The sequence below is a fragment of the Scleropages formosus genome, chromosome 16 (genome assembly GCF_900964775.1).
Source record: "Scleropages formosus chromosome 16, fSclFor1.1, whole genome shotgun sequence".
NCBI classification, from domain to species: Eukaryota; Metazoa; Chordata; class Actinopteri; order Osteoglossiformes; family Osteoglossidae; genus Scleropages; species Scleropages formosus.
The window spans coordinates 19963761-19980473 of NC_041821.1; the positions used below are offsets into that span (position 1 = coordinate 19963761).

The following is a 16713-nucleotide window of genomic DNA, read 5'->3' on the forward strand; positions in this document are numbered from 1 at the left end:
GTGTTAAATGTATTTGTTTTCTGAGCCAAAAGCACATTTCAAAATATTTTAGTAACAGTTTGCCTTAGATGGTTTGATTTCTGATCTTGCCAATTACCGAGCATGTTTTCTTTTGTCCTCAAACCACTACAAAAAAAAAGATGGAAAAAAAATTGTTTACACCCTCAACAAGTTGAGAGCCACCATGAAATTTCAACAACACATTGTCCTTTAACTTTCAGCAAGAAATAAAAACAAAAACATCACCCATTTTGACTTGGATCAGCATAACATAGTATTAAAATACATATAATGCTGTGCGACTGGAAGTAGAGAACAATGCATCAATAAAACTCCGCGGCCATAAGGGTTGATGCTGAGAGAGTGCTTGTCAGTACCCATTACGTCAAAGATAAGGTAACATAAATCAACTCGAAGGAGTAAGCATAAATATATTTACTAACGACACTGACACCATTTATTGGGACTAAAATAGTGGGTGATTATCTAGAGCTGTTTGGATTTTCAGGCTGGACGTCCAGTTTTCTCCTGGGAAAACAGGTTTTAATGCTGCTATTACGGGAGGAATTTCAAGTCGGGGTGACATAACCATGCATGGAAGCAAAAATGTAAAGAGACGCTGACAAAAATTCCAAAAATTCCATAAAGGTTGGCCAGATGCTATAATACAAAATGAAAACATAAAGCTATAACACGCGATTACATCTTTCCGTACACTTTCATCTATTTTTATGAAATGGCATGCCCTGAAAAAGAAGTTTAAGATGTATAAAAGTAAGTCACCTTGGAAAAAGGTGTCAGCTAAATACTATTAAAAAAAATGACTGTACGTCACTTTGGTGAACAACGTCTGCTAAATGCAAATATGCTGTGATTCACCTTCTGTTGCAATTATTGCATCACTGTGAAAAATTACTCCCTGAATTTTTTTTCCCACACAGCTAGTTAACAGTAGGAGCGACGAGTTAGTGACATAGATGTTCTAAATATTATTTTCTGTTGGCCATTAAAAACCATTTAGCAACCTAACCAATCGATCAAAATGTGCACATGACTAATGACGGGAGAATATAAGAAATTTAGAGAGTAAAGTCGCAGCCTTTGAGTGTAACTACAGAGGGCTGTAACACACAGACCTAATGCAATGCAGAAGTCTTTTAACTGCCACATTAAGGGAGCTTCTCACTATATTCATTTTAAAATACTATCAAACGTGGCAGCTGCTGCATAGCACTTAGAGCCGCTGCCTTTGGACCCAAAGGTTGCAGGTTTGAATCCAACCTCCAGCTGCAGCACCCTTGAGCAAGGTACTTAACCTAAAAATATTGCTCCAGTTAAATTTCCCAGCTGTATAAATGGGTAAATAATGATAAACACCGGAAGTCACTATGCAGAAAAGGGTCGGCAAAATGAGCAAACGTACATATGCAGATCTAGGACGTGTTTTAGGATGGAAGAGGCACCGAACGAAAAAGTAGCTCCCGGACAAATAGAAATAGCTACAGTCACCATGAAGTTCATTCTCAAACGACACCGTAGATATGTCTGTGTCATAACTGCAGAACGCAGCAGGAAAGGTGAAAGCATCCGGCAAGTGGAGGAGCCCTGCCTAAGCAAAGGCCACAGCTGCACACCACTCTCAGCTCTGTCACTGTCACGGGACGAGGTGACACAGACTGCTAAAAGCGTTCCGGACAAGGGGAAAAATGAGACCCACTTTCCTTCGAGCGCTTTCGTCTTACTGACACATGGCACGGCAGCCAAGGCTCACTCTGCATCGCAGGGAATGAGCTACAGGGAAGTCCGCGGCGAAGGGGTTAAGTGGCCGACTGGCAACTCCGGCTTGGATAGCACCTGAGGGCGGTTCGGCATTTACTAGTGCCGCCCGAGGTACGTGAAGAAGAATGAAGAAGAAAAAACAAGCTCGGCCGCATTCGTGAGCAAGTGGAGAGGGCCTGACATTTCACCTTTAAAACACGCGCTCTGCTTTTTGCAGGGAGGAGGCCCACATCTCCCACCAAAACACAGCTCCCAACATTACAGACTTTATTAAAGCATTTAAAAAAGAAAATAATAAAAAAAAAAGAGCCTGGATATTATCTCTTCAGCTTATGGGTGCTTTGGCCCTGAGAACACTGCAAGACATGAGACTTTAATAAAGCCTTGGAATTTTTTTTTTCTTTTTTTTTCTTTTTTTTTTGCATTCTGTGGACTTTTTTTTTTTACTATTATTTATTATTCTGCACTCCTTTTAGCTGAATAAATTGGTTTATGAATACATGAAGCCCCCCCCCCCCCCCACCCCAGTCCATCTTGTTAACACTGTTGCGAATTTACACAAAGGCAGCCCAATTCAACTGCATGCCCCAGGGTATACATTAAAAATACATACAGAACAAGATAATGCACACAATACATTAAGCTGTTATTGGTGTCAGCGCCGAACAACCCCTGACACAAGACACATATCCAAGGACATATAATGGGAATGCAAAAAATAAGTATTTTTGCTTGCAGTAAACCATAAAGCTATTAACATTTAATCCAGTTAGTGTGATATATACCATGACACAAACCTATCAAAAGCACATCATCTTATCTCACAAACTCGAGCAAGCATTCAATGACTATTACTGCACACTGTATAATTCTGTGACTTAAAGTAACTGTACCTTTTACTTTTATCATTCCTGGCCATGTAAAGAAGTGAAGGTGACAATCATCTTTTGTATCTCCACATGTCCTAAGACACTGCGGGAAAACAGAGTACAGTACTGTACTTGCCTCAATTTTTAGGTATTGCTGGGGGCAAAATTAGGGCAGCTCTTCATCTTTAACTCAGTGAAAGATCTGCTTTCTAACCAAGATTCATTCAGGTATCTCCACATACCCTGAAACCCAGGAGTCCATTCAAAATCTGTTTCTCTCTATTACAGCTTCTTACATTCAAATGTGACTAAGCAGAAAAAAAAAATCAACAAGTTAAAAACTGTTAATTAGAGCAATACAGAAATAAAAGAGAATCACCAAGTTTCCTCATCATTATTATTATTATTATTATTTTTATTATTTTTTTTTTAATTATTATTATTATTATCCTGGTTTCCACAAAAAGTCATATGTCACCTATCTTACTGTTATTATTAAATCATTTAAATTAATGTGAACGACACAACTCTCTTTAAACCTGTGATTAGAGAATATGGTGTAAAGAATGGTGTAAAAGCAGGTGACCTCGTCTGCACAGGCAGCGCATCTCCAGCGCTCGGCCATATGTTACTTTGCATATTTAAATAATTCAGTTCACGGGCCCTATCGCGATAACTTGGTGCGTATGTCGCGATATCTCCGGCGGCATCATACGCTCAAAAGCTTTCGGTGCTTTGAGGTCCAGCCCCAGTAGACACACGCGCACACAAACGCACACACACACACAGCTAAAGAGTTTGCCACCTCGTCTGCATAAAACATACAAAATGCAGAAAAAAATGAACACCTGAAGACAACGAACGGACGGACAGAGAGCGTTGAAAGAAAGAAAGAAAGAAAGAAAGAAAGAAAGAAAGAAAAAGAAAAAGACAAGAGATCGGCGCGCTGACGTTTAATGAAAAACGGTGACAAGAAAACTAATGAAGCATGATGAGAATCAAGAGTAGCCTACAAATGGAAATACAGAAGATCTGGTCTCCTCAAAGTGCCTCCATTAACTCTGATTAACTCCGGATCATGGTGTAAAATGTCACTTCGGAGGATTAAGCCTTCAGAATGCGATTTGTTTACAAAAATCTGCTCTATTCGAAATATCTCCACGGATGCTACGTGGGGGGGAGAGGCCAGATGTAGTTGTACGGTACCCCACGTGGCGAGAAGAAGGCTGAAGGTCCCTACCTGCTCCAGGTTCCCGGATGACCTGGTGATGTCTTCACTGTCCGACTTGGACCCCCCTTCCCTGTCGTCTATGACCAGGTCGATGGGCATCTTGCCCTTCAAACAGCTGATGTACCGGTGACAGAAATTGTCACACAGCTCGTGTACCTGGCGAAAAGTGGCGGAATTAACACAAACGAACAATCCACGAGAACAGATCCGAGTAGGGAGCTGAGAGGCCCTTTCACAAAAAAAAAAAAAAAGAAAGAAAGAAAGAAACTTTAAAGCTCACAGCGAGTTACTTAAGTCCACTTTTACAGTCCCGACTTGGCGATAACGTTTCGGCAAAATTGAGATATCGCATAAAATTGACAGTGACAGCGGAGCTCGCGGGACACAACCTATTGAACACGCGTGCCAAATTCACGCAAACTTCTTAAATGATTTTCTTATTGAGCTACCAGCCCGTTTTCTTCCTCGGACGACGCTTTTCGCTCAATTCAAAGCGTCCGTTATGGGCCGCAGCGCCTTGTTTTGGGCGTAAAAAAAAAAAATACTTCTTCGCGTCTCTTACCGAAACACAGTTATGCTACGATCAAGTCCTTAAATAAACAAAAAAAAGCACAAACATTCTATTCTTTCGCAAAGGATACATGTTAAAATACTATCACCTTGTTATAAATAATTACTGCGTATAAAGAAAACTAAACAGCAAGAAGAGGCCGGAATAGTTTAAATCATTTGAAATGCAGGGAGATTTTGGGAACCCATGACTTGATCAATAACTTGGGTAAAAATAAAGGACAGTGCAAATTGATAGGCAAGCAGCAGTCTGCTATATTTGGCGAGGTGTAATTAAAGTGGAAGGAGAAATAGGCTCTCAGATTGGTTCTGACACTAATTACCGAAGACCTGAATGAAAGGGGCCTTCATGCAAATGTGGGCAAATTACCTTCTCCAGCTCTAGTAGGTGGAAACGCAGGACTTGGATTGCTTGAATCATCTGAAATAAAAATAAAACCACATAAACATGCGCACACAGATATTTCAAACACAAAACTCTCTTTTTTTTTTTTTTTTTTCCTCATCATGTTTCCGAGCCTTAGCTGAGCGCGTCTTCTTTTCGCGTCTTCCTGAAGCCAACTGGCCTGTCGCTCAATTAATAATTCATAAGAATTTCATATTTCATTCGCGGGTCAAAGTTAGAGACAAACTCCACTAAGTGTGTGTTCGTACTGGAGTCGTACATTGCACATCGCGCACTCCTGACTCCACACGCGATTCACTACACAACTAACTCCACAAGGACCGGCGTAAAAAAATAATAAGCCAGGGAATTTGAACGTTTCCAAAATCACCGGTCCGGTTTATCTATCAAATAACCAAAATTTTAAAAATGCCCGATCGATACAATTAACCGGCATCGCAATTAAAAATAACAAAATACAAAAACATTCAGCAGTGAGTGATGAGCGTTTATTTTCCATTCTTCCTGTGTGGTAACTTAGTGGTAAAAGTCACACTGGGGTAACAACGTGATGAAGGTTCAGGACAGCAGGTAAACTATTTGAGTAAAGAAATTTCGAAGAAAATGACAGCATTTTAGAAATATCTGAGATTTATCAAAAGTAACTGTTGGCATATTATCTTGTCACAAGTGGAGACATAAAAGAGCCGCGCGTTTTAAAGTCGCCTCTCAGAAGCTGCTCGGAAACTTTCAAAACTCCCAAAAAAGTCATTTTAACTTGAATTAATAATTCACCCCAACACCGATCTGATATCATTAAAACAACTGCACACTTACCAAATTGTCGAGCTCCGGATTTGATGAAAATAAAGGTTTTTCTGCTCGAATCTAAACCAAGAAGGAGATTAATAAAATGTCTTAATATTTAAAAGACCCAAGACGAAACAGAAGATTCAGGTGGAGAATTATTTCAATCTTATTGACACGTTATACCTTCTAAGCCCTCCAACACCATAATTTCTATTATAGCCAAATCAACAAGTCATGTTTAACCCAGAGCACGTTGACATGCATGACGCTGACGAACTCAAGAAGAACGGATAAGAAAAGAGAAACTCCACTATAATTATGTTATTTCTAGTTCCTTATTGTGCTGGGCAAACATTGCGGCGGGCAAACAAACAAGTAGATGCACAGAGAGATAAATAAATGGAAGCGTGCACGAATGGATGCTTGAAGGCGCGCGCGCGCGCACACACACACACACACACAACACACACACACACGCATGCCAGCGGAGGCTTTCTCGCTTTTCTCGAACCTGTTTGGCGAACACGGCTATGTCCTCGTTGAAGGACTCGGAGGAGCACACGTCACCTCCCGCCACCCCGGGCTCGCGCGGCGTGCACGTCGCCAGTTCGCATTTCTCAAAAATCAGCGCTAGCAGAGGGAACAGGGGGTGTCTGCAAGAGAACACAGCGGGGACACGTGTGAGCGCCGGGCACGAGCGTCGTCTCCCTCCGTGTCCGTCTCCGGCGAGGCCGGTGTCCAGATCAGATGGGGACCCCAGCGGAGCAGCACAAGAATCCACAGCAAGGACTCCTTGAAGGAGCCAGGGTGCGAATCCCGAGGTGGAGCCCTGGAAGAGCTCGACCCGCGACGCGCTTCTTCACGCAGAGCGGAGGCCTTTGTGAGCAGTAACTGCTCCCCTCGCTCTTCTCCTGAACATCTCCTGCTTTAGGAGGATACCTTTCCTTAAACGTGCTATTTCGTATGCACGACCCGTGTAGTAAGCCAGTGCAATGCCAGTTTGCAGTACCGCGCACACTCGGACACAGTATTGTACCCCGTGAATAAGGTGCGAACGTGGTAGCTCTGTGCAAAGTCTGTTTAGCAAAAGTTCAAAAAATAAATAACAAGTAATGCAAAATTTTATTTGCCGGCAAACAGCTGTGTTATTATTATTATTATTATTATTATTATACAGATTAATTTAGGACACGTAGTCTCTTTTACATCTCAGGCTCGACTGTTAGAAGAAGGTACACATGAAAGTTATGCGAAAATGCAACACTGTTACTCAATGCCGGACTTGTAAAGAAATTGAGGAGGTGGGATTTTTTTTTTTTTTTTTTTAATTTTTCAGTTTTTCATTGTATTATGACGGAAGTAGTTTCTCTCGTCATCAGAAGCAGGTTTTCCAAACTTCATGTTACTTATGAGTTTACTGTAATTGAGTCTACTCAAAATCCAGTAATTCAAAAGCAAAAATTACTCGACAAATGGCTTAATCATTACCAAAAATGCGATTATTATTATTATTATTATTATTTCACTGGCACCTTTCTCCAATGCGATATTCACTGCTATATACGGAAATTCACTGTGATTCACACATTTCTAAAGCAGTGTACTCCCATTGTATCACTTCAGGGCAAGCACCTTCTCAGGGGTCCTACAGCAGGAGTGGGATTCGAACCTTATAAATTATAAACTGAGCATCAGTACTGCAAACACCTTCCACCGGTCAAACAAGTTCTTTCCCCCCTTCTTTCCTTGCGAATCCGTCCTCAGATCTGAACATCTCCCCGTTCCCAAAGTGCCCCCCACCCCCCGCCACCCCACTGCACCCCACACTTCACGGGTCCCTACGAGAGCGCTCGACACGGAGAGCCACGCGAGCCCTCCTTGACACGGCGCGTGTGTCCTCGCGGGGGCTGCCAGCGCCGCGGACGTACCCGTAGATGGAGTCTTTGTCCCGCTTCAGGGCGTCGTTCACCGAGGATCCCATGGCGGGCTGCATGGCGCTGTGCGCGCTGTGCGGGTACTGGTGCGCGTGCAGCTGCGCGCCGTGGTTCAGATGCACCGCCTGCATGGACCTGGCCGCGTGAGGGTCCCCGTACATGGTGGCGGGGATTCCTACTCCGTCCATCCCGTAATGGGACAAATCTTCGTACTGCGCACAGTGAAACAGGAGCAATTTTTTTTTTTTTCCAAATCACAATTAAAACATCACAGCTTTAATCACAGTACAATCGGAAGACACGGGGGGATATCCGAAATAGTTATTCATCAAAAATGTGTCTCTTTCCACTGTCGTACTGATATGACCTTCAGTGATTATGTGATAAAGTTTTTGGAATGGTGATAGGACAGCGTTGACCTTAAGTAAATATTCTCACATGCATTGATTATCCTAAGTAAATATTCCGAAATTCACGGACACCAGGAAATTAATATACTAGTTACAACACCAATGCTTATACTATAGTACTAATTCTAACACTAACACTACTAACACTAATAGAAATAGAAAATGTACAGTTACTTCTTTCTGTCTAAAACAGGCAGTGTAAATAATGAACAAAACAAAAATCCTGACTCCTGGAGACGTGAAACGGAATAGAAAGCTAAGTTTCTATAAAATGTGTGTGATAACGCTTTTAAATCGATTTGTCACATTAGTTAGGAACACAAGTTCAGCTGTGTCCCAAAATATCCCAGTAACAATTAGAGCATTGTTAACAGTCACCGTCGCGGTATGTTTTATCTTTAGACCGATAAAATCACTGCTATTTTCAATTCAGCTATAGCTCATCATAATCATATTAAGCTGAACTATTTCTCAATTTAAATAAAACATACATGAGAAACAGAGCAGAGCTTTTTCACTGAACATGGACAGCTTCATCTACAAGGCCCATATACGGTGTAAATATGCATCTAAAATTATAAATATATAATGTTTAAATGTATTATCTGTGCAACAACAACATCCAGAACCTCATCCAGCCCTGAAATTAAGAAATCGCGATGTTTTAAAACGTATCTTCCCCCTTTGTTTTCTGCTCAAGAGAAAATTTATGAAGAAGTTAAATAACTCATAATGACATTTGAAAGCGACGAGGAAATTAGCCTAAAAGTGACAGAAAATAATTAACACCTGTGTGCTAAGAAGCAGTGGAGGTGTCAAAGCCCGCACATCTCACGGCCTCAGCTTCACTTTCATGATCATAGCGAGACTTTGATGAGCGACCAGCTTCTTCTACAACGCCTATCAACTTCATTTAAACTCCACATAGATTTGGCATTTATTTATCTGCCATAAAACGACCCTAGCCATGTATAACTGCGCCATTTATCCGCGCACTAATATAAAAACTTATTCTGGTAACTTATTCTGGCATGTTCTAATATTAAAACGCACGATGATTTCATCATCGCAGTGCGATGCGGTTGACAACAGTATAAAGATATTTGAGATTTACAAAGCAAAAACTCAATTTTAGACAGTTTGTTCCAGGATAAAAACAGAATTAAAATAGGTATTCATTTGATCTATCGCAACTTCACATTTTATTTTGGCTTCTTAAAGACCTGTGACTGTTATAAACTTATTGCAAACATGTTTATTAACTGCCTCATGTGCATATATATATATGTATACATATGCATATAAACATATACAGAGAAAGTTACTCGTAAAAGTGGATGAAATACGCAAAAAAAAGTATTTGTGAAAATTTAGGTTAAGTGGTGGAAAATGAAAAGTTTTGCTTCAGAAAGGTGTCACGAGCGAGGTCCGAGAGCAGAAAAATGCTGATGAGTTTCTGAAAGTTTTCTTCATACGCACCCTTTGCGCCATCGGCCTTCCTCACTCCCTCTTCTTCCTTGGACTTAAAATATCTCCTTATGAGGCCAGGGTGAAGGGGAAATGAAACGCAAACTCCAGCAGAGACCCTGAAAATCCCGCACGGGTTCCGATCGAGAGGACGTTGCTCAGGCTTTAAACGCAAAGCATGAAACGCCGCAAATATCCCCGCAAGCTTTTTTCTTTTTTTTTTTTTTTTCTTTCTCCAGAACAATCAACAGGGGCGAGAAGGGAGCTTCTCCTCCGCAAAGCCACTGTGGAATTGCTTCTCACGCAGAACCAGAGAGTCTCATGGCTCTTTGCCACTCGGGCTGTCAATCTTGAACGAGGTTGTCAAAGTCCTGAATGGATGATAATCCAGCCGCGCGCTCCTTCTCGTGGGCACACCTCAAATGTTAATGCAAAGATACACACCAAAATAAAAAAAAAAAAAACCCAACAATAATCAAGCTTTCTCCTTTCTTTGATCGCTGACGACTCCGGAGTAGATTTTTAATGCAATAGTCGCTCAATTAGATCAAGAAGAGGTGGGGTGATATTCTGCTGGGTTGGTTTTTTCTTAAAGGAGCCACGATCGATGCTTACGAGCAGCGCGCTCGCGAGTCTCCGATCTGAGACTGTGCGCGCGCGCGCGCGTGTGTGTGTGGACGTGTGTGTGCGCGTGTGTGTGCTGCACTGTGCGGAGAAGTGGATCTGAACCAGAATGCCAGAACCCGGAAGTAGTGGTGGCCATAACAGGTCGCGTCTTTCGCGAGGCAACGGGCTGCAGCAAGTCGCGCGCAGTCCGAGGGGGGAAGCGCAGCGCGCGGAACAGTGGCGCGCGGTCCTGACTCGTCGGCGCTGCACGGGCGATATCTGGTTTATCTGGTTTATCTGGCCGCGTCTCTCCCCCTCAGCCCACTTTCACATTCTTCACGGAGCGTTATTCTATTTTTTGCTGCGGGTGCGAACATATGATGAAGTCGGCTGAAGAGATTCGGTGCAAATTGCGTTTAAATAGCAGCTGCTTCTCCGGTTGTTGTGCTCGCATCGTCGTTATTGTACCGTGAACGCAACGTTGCGTTGTCAGTCCCCTAATGTAATTAAGCCTAATAATAAATGATGCTTTGTTTTTGTTAATGTTGCGAGCCTGATAGTTCAAAATTTGCGAAATTGTGTTTTCCCTTAAGTTAAACCCGTTTAATAATTACTAAAGCACTATTTAATATAAATAACTAAGATGACATTATGTGTCCTGGATTGGTTTGTTCAGGTTTTGTTGATTTGGGGAATGTAACGTGTTAACTGTAGCCGGTGACATTTGTCAGAGGCGATATGTGTCTTCTGTGTGTGTGATTCCCCCCCCTCTAAAAAAAATCGCGTCTTTTTTGTATTTAATCCAACCTCATATATGTGTGCTGTGTTTTTCCTTCGCTGGACGTGTCGTTGTGTTACGAAGTAGCAGAAACAGAACGCGATTTCACGGTTCGCGAGCATCCCGAGCTCGCAGCTACAGCGGTCCGCCGTCCTCGCGCTCCCCGGTGCGGGTCCCCCCCTCCGCAGCCCGAAATGAGCCGGTCCGCGTCACGGCGGATTTCGGCAGTTCGGACGTGGCGTCCAATCAAATGTCGCTCCACGAAGGCGAGCCTTTAATTGGTCAGAAAGATGATCAATTACGGCATCAAACGATCGATGGATCGTCCCGAGCCGAGGGGACTCTTGTTGTAAAAAGACGTAGTGCGAGGCGCGCGGGGGATGTGCCGTGTACTGTGTTCTTTACCACCACACCACATTATCATGTGTATTATCTTACGTGTACGTGTTTGTATGCTACTCATGATGTAATAAAAAGTAAGATATGGCGCTTATTTCATGTTATTTCGGCTGAAGTGAGCAGTTAAAACCAGTATGAACCCTCGAAAGGAGTACTGCCACGGCTACCTTCAAAAAAGTAATAATAACTAAGTAGAGTTGCGGGTGAAATTGGAGCAGCTTCATTTGCAGTTAAAAGTTGAGTTGAGATTATAGTGCGTGTACGTGTGAAAGTTCCGAATGTGTATGACTGCTTGCAGCTGCCTGTCCTTCACTCAGTAGGGCACACATGTAATATGATGTATCATGTCGTGTTAAGCGGTAAAACGCTGGTATTTTTAAACTGGTGTACTCTGTTAGTGTGTCCTCCCTCTGACGCAGTTCCTCCATCCACTTTTTTACAGCGGTGCTCCGAGGAATTTGGTGCTGCATGTGACAGCGTACAACTTATTTGCGGCTATTCAGATGTCCGCGCGTGAAAAAGTGCGCGTCTGTCATCGATCCGGGCCGTTTTGCGCGAATGAAAATGTCACGGAGACGGAGCTGAGAGCGCCGAGCCTCGCGCCGCCGCCGCCGATACGCGCGCTGGCGGTGCGCGCTGCGCGCGCGCGCCACTCCACTCCAAATTTACAGGCATGAAATTGGTGTGAAGCCGCAAAGCAGGCAGGATGGCGCGCGGCAAGCCCGTCCTGGGCTCCCCGGGCACATGCACGGAGGAGGCATGGAAAAAGATGATGGAAAAGAAAGATGGAAGTGATGCAGCACGGGAAAGGGAGGCAAGGCTGCGGTTAGTGAGCTGTAGGATCATGTATAACCTTATGTTTTGCATATTTGCAAGCGTTTACGGTTCGACCCCGCGGTCTCCAGAGAGGTAAGTCGGGCCGCTTCCGCCCCTGTTCCCCGCGCTAAGAGTCTCGCAGACTTTATTATGAGGATGTCGGAATAAAACTTAAGTGTCGCGCGAGACTTGCAGTATATTTCCATTTCTACGCAAGATAACGCGGAACCAAACGATTTGTTTTCTCTTACTGTTTTTCGCTTATTTTGCCGTCATTTTAATAATGGGTGTCAAACTTTAGTCCAGAATGTCAGAGAGATGCCATCGCAGTCGAGACAGGGGACGCTGAAATGTCGCTACTAAGGGTGTCTAAACGGCTGTTTTCAAATAAAGTTGATGATACAATTAATAACTCACCGAGGACAGATATAGATTTTAGTCAGATAAAAGAAGTGCATTTTATTATTATTGTTATTTTTATTATTATTTTTGTTTAAACATAACTTTTTATGTAAATAACTGCGCACGTGACTTGAGAGCTTGGCAATCATGCCGTCCCAAATATTTGCATTCAATTATGAAGGGCCTAAACGAGAGGTGATCGCTCTCTCTGCTGTGTTCACACGGCATTTCCTGCATTTCTCTACCTGAATGGCTTCTCTAAAAATGTTTCATGCCCGTCTGTTTCTTTTTTTTTCATTTAGTTTAGTGTTTAAGAATAAGAAAGCGTTGCCATGGAATTCGCCCAAACTCCCTGCAAAAATAAAAGGAGAAATTCTGGAGAGTTTTGCGCGAAGGGCCGCCTTTTTGTTTGCACGTTCGGTGCTGTAATACAGGGGGTTTTGTGTTCGGATCCCGAGGGTTACGTTGTAGGTAAAACACTGGTATTTGCTCGGCTCCTCCATCTCCTTTTCCTCGATGCGCTTCCAAAGTGAAACGGATCTCGAGTTCTGCTCACTTTTTCATCGCTTTTGCTCACATTTTGCTCCGTTCCGCCTATTTGTTGCTCATTCTCAGCTGTCACGCTAAACCTGTTGAACTTCTGTATTGACGTTCAAGCACAACATGTCATTATATTCGGAGCCGATCGGCATAAGAACCGAGAATGTTGAGCAAATTAAATAGTGTCTTTAATACAGTACGGATCCAGCGCATCAGTATAATTTGCATTATTAATATTCCCGCGTCGTTTGTCATTGAATACAGTTACAGTCAGTGAGCGCCGCGATTTGGCCTCGTGTTTTATGGTTACACTTAAAACTGGATCATTTAAAATATACCAATTAAAGATAAAGAAAGCAGCAGCAACCCAGAGAAATTGTACAATTTTTAGGTGACGTGATTCGTCGCAGTGTAATGAATTATTCTGGAGAAGAAATTCTATTTTCTCTCGGACATCGTTCATTTTTTCGCTGTTCGCCACCGATCACAGTTTGTTTCTGTTCCATCTTAGATTTCGTCCGTTTCTCTCATAACCAAAGATGTTTTCACAGTTCATCCGCGGCGATATAAATAGAAGACAGAAGTAATAAATACATATTTTGTTCACAACCCCTTGTAGTCAGTTTCTTTTAATAGTACCAACATTTCTGGAAAATTTCGTTCTTTCAGCTCAGTACAGATGTAGCAGGGGGAAAAAAACACGAAGTTACCTATATTCATTTTTGGATTCGTTTTTCAAAATGTTTACTGGAACTTTTCACATGAAACGCGCCTATTGTTGAACGTGTGCGCCGCCTACTGGTACCGCGTGAAAGTACCGTTTCCCGGGAGCTTTGGAACCGGTAACACGATCCTCACAAACCGAACTTCATTTCATTAATGAAGGCGAGAAATGTCCTCACTTACTTTTAACTCCTCTAAACAGGCCTGAACACAGACAGATGTAGCAGTGATTTTTTTGCCCTTATTGTAACCGTCGTATCTCCAATACGACACACGCTACACGCTGTAGTACTTTACGAATTACTGTATATATATATATATATAAATATACATGTGCATCACTATTGATACATATATAGTTGTCTTGCTTCAGTATTCTACTTTTAACCTTTTTGTGCATCTATAACAACCGCTGTTTATCATACCGCGAAATAAAAAAATTAAAAAATCTTTACATTTTAAAATTTTTTTTCACCTTCGTTTTAGACAAATATTTTAGCCCTTTGTAATATTAAATGGTGGAGATGGAAAGCTGCACACGTGAATCAGCTATATTGTTATAAGATAAAAAAACTTATTTCTTTCTGTTTTTTTTTTTTTTTTCCGCGTTCCTGCTAAATCTTTGTATATTTTTTATAAAATGTGCGGATCTCTGAAAGTGAAAGCACTTCCCGAAAAGCAAATTATCGTTAAAATCATCGCAATATCAGCCGTTCACTATTAACACGAACACTCTAGCAATTTAGCAAATTAAAAATAAAAGAATAAGACCTTGCTGGAAATTACCGACAGTTAAAACGCGTACATTTAGACGGCGGACACTTGTTGCTTTAAAAATGTCTTATAATGTAAACTGTTAGAGTTTGAAAAGTAGAAAAAAAATACAACAGGCTCATCTTAATTGTGTAATTGTGTTAATATTAGAGTATCACACCATATTTGCGCAAACATTTTTTTATTTTCACGTGAAATGCATCAGCCACGTTTGACATTTTTATTTTTTCAGTAGCTGTAATTGAGATGTAGCAGTAATAATACTACTGTACTACTAGGAGTAAAATATTTCCCATGGTTTTCGTACTGCTGTTGTGATTTTTTTTTTAATAGAATGATTATAATTGTTGCTTTTGCTGTTATTTCGGGTGAGGCTCGCAGTCACACTTATTTCCTCGGTATGCTGTCGGAATAAGCCGTGTGTATTGCCTCGTTGGCTTTTTTAAACGTCTTCGTGGAGCCAGAGAGCCAAGTGGCCCGAAGTGGCCCGAAGTGGCGCGTCTTTTTCTTGCGCTCTTCGTCCCTTACTTGTTCTTTATGCTCCAAAGGTGTGGGAAGACGGTATGAAAACTGTGAAAAGGGAGTGTATACTATAAAAGAGCTGTCGGACGTGTAAGAGTGCGTTGCTGCAGGCTGGCAATTCAGTCTTCCTGCACAGTGTCACAGAGAGAGAAAAGTGCGGCCGAAGTGTCGCTCGAGTCCAAGTGCTCAGGTAGGTCAGTCATCATGTCCCTGCTCTCTCTTCTCAGTCGCTTTCCAGGGAGAGGAAACGCTATTAATGACATTCTTCAGTAATTTGTTGTGTGTGCATCACTTAAAAACATGTCACACACACACACACACACACACACACACACACACACAATATGAATAGACAGTTTTTTCATGGTGTACCTGAAGTTACTGGGACAGCCTACGCAGCACTATAGTTTACTGCTGTGTGGTGGTGGCCTTGCACAAAGTGGTCTTTCCAGAAAAAAAAAAAAAAGAAAAAAAGATCATGAAAGCTCATATTTTTCCGCGCTGAAAGCCGCGGCAGCAGCGGCCGCAAGGGCGGTGTTTGTCACCGGGGCTATTATTTCAGGTGTGCTAATGGGATCATACTTGTACAAAAAAAAATCCATAGATTACTGTGATCCCATCTCCCTGCCGCCTTTGTCATCTGTGGAGCGTAACCCGAGGCCTGGAGGTGAAAAGAGGAGTGAGAAGCTGCCTGGCTGCACTGCACTTGCCGCAGGCCTGAGAGGGAGGTTGGGGGCGGGGGCGGGGGGTGATGTCATGATGTCACACGTGGGCCAGCCATGAAGCGCGGGGACGAGTCTCGCACCTCTCTAGAACACTGTGAATTGATCAGCACCTGAGAGAGTGGGTGAAGGGGGCCAGCGGGAGGGGAGGGGAATGTGGGGCTGGGGCACAGCCGAGGTGTGAAGATCCAAGTTTCGTGAGACGACGCGAGGAGGAGGAATCACAACTCACTGGAAAATAGCACGAGTGACTTGTAATGAGGACTCCTGCCATCAAAGCAGCCACAAGTTCCTTCAAAGTCAGTAACTTTATAATAATAATAATAATAATAATAATAATAATAATAATATATTATTAGTAGTAATACTAGTAATAGGAGTGCTGGTGGTGGTAATTGTATTTCCACAATAGTGGTATTCAGTCCCACACCTTTTAGAAACTGACTGACACCTCAAATACCAGGTGAAGTTACAATATAGGGACAAGCAGCTTCAGACAATGTCTGTGTGTGTGAGTTACAATATATATTTAAATGCAGTAAGTCATATATGTAAATAAGTACAACTTTGCATATATTAAGGAACACGAGGGCCGGAGCTGTGCAGCCATGATCCAAAAGTGACGTTGTTTTAATTCATTTATAAAACTCTTTTTTTTAACGGGAAACATTTAAGTTAGTTATCGCTCTCAGCTGAACTGTAGGAGGGACTCTGGGATATGTTCTGAGACTGCTACCAGCAGAGCTCCTATATCCAGGCAATGTTGCAGAAGCACCTTTCAGTAACAACTGCATTTATGTTTACTGTATTTATGTAGTTTTTCTCCAAAACATCCCACATTCTTTAGCTTACCAACAATGACCTACGCATTTAGCCAGGCCATTTCTTACTGTATCATTTCAGGATAAGAACCTTTTGCTCATGGGTGCAACAGAAGGAGGTGGGATTCCAGTGTGGCTCCTTCGAGTGCAGTGCA

The 16713-nt window shown here is 42.4% G+C and overlaps 1 protein-coding gene across 2 annotated transcripts in view; it reads right to left on the bottom strand.

The window, feature by feature from the left end:
• Positions 1-10255, bottom strand: part of meis1a (Meis homeobox 1 a) — a 64543-nt gene extending 54288 nt beyond the window's left edge. Inside the window, exons 1-6 of one of the 2 annotated variants that reach the window (XM_018750953.2) lie at positions 9468-10255; positions 7573-7790; positions 6156-6297; positions 5672-5722; positions 4820-4870; positions 3889-4035 (exon numbers count right to left, since the gene is read on the bottom strand). In XM_018750953.2, coding sequence (XP_018606469.1) covers positions 3889-4035; positions 4820-4870; positions 5672-5722; positions 6156-6297; positions 7573-7790; positions 9468-9479 — 621 coding nt within the window. In that variant the 5' untranslated portion in view covers positions 9480-10255. The remainder of the gene's footprint in view (positions 1-3888; positions 4036-4819; positions 4871-5671; positions 5723-6155; positions 6298-7572; positions 7791-9467) is intronic. The other variant, XM_018750952.2, reaches the window with a different exon arrangement.
• Positions 10256-16713: the final 6458 nt, after the last annotated feature.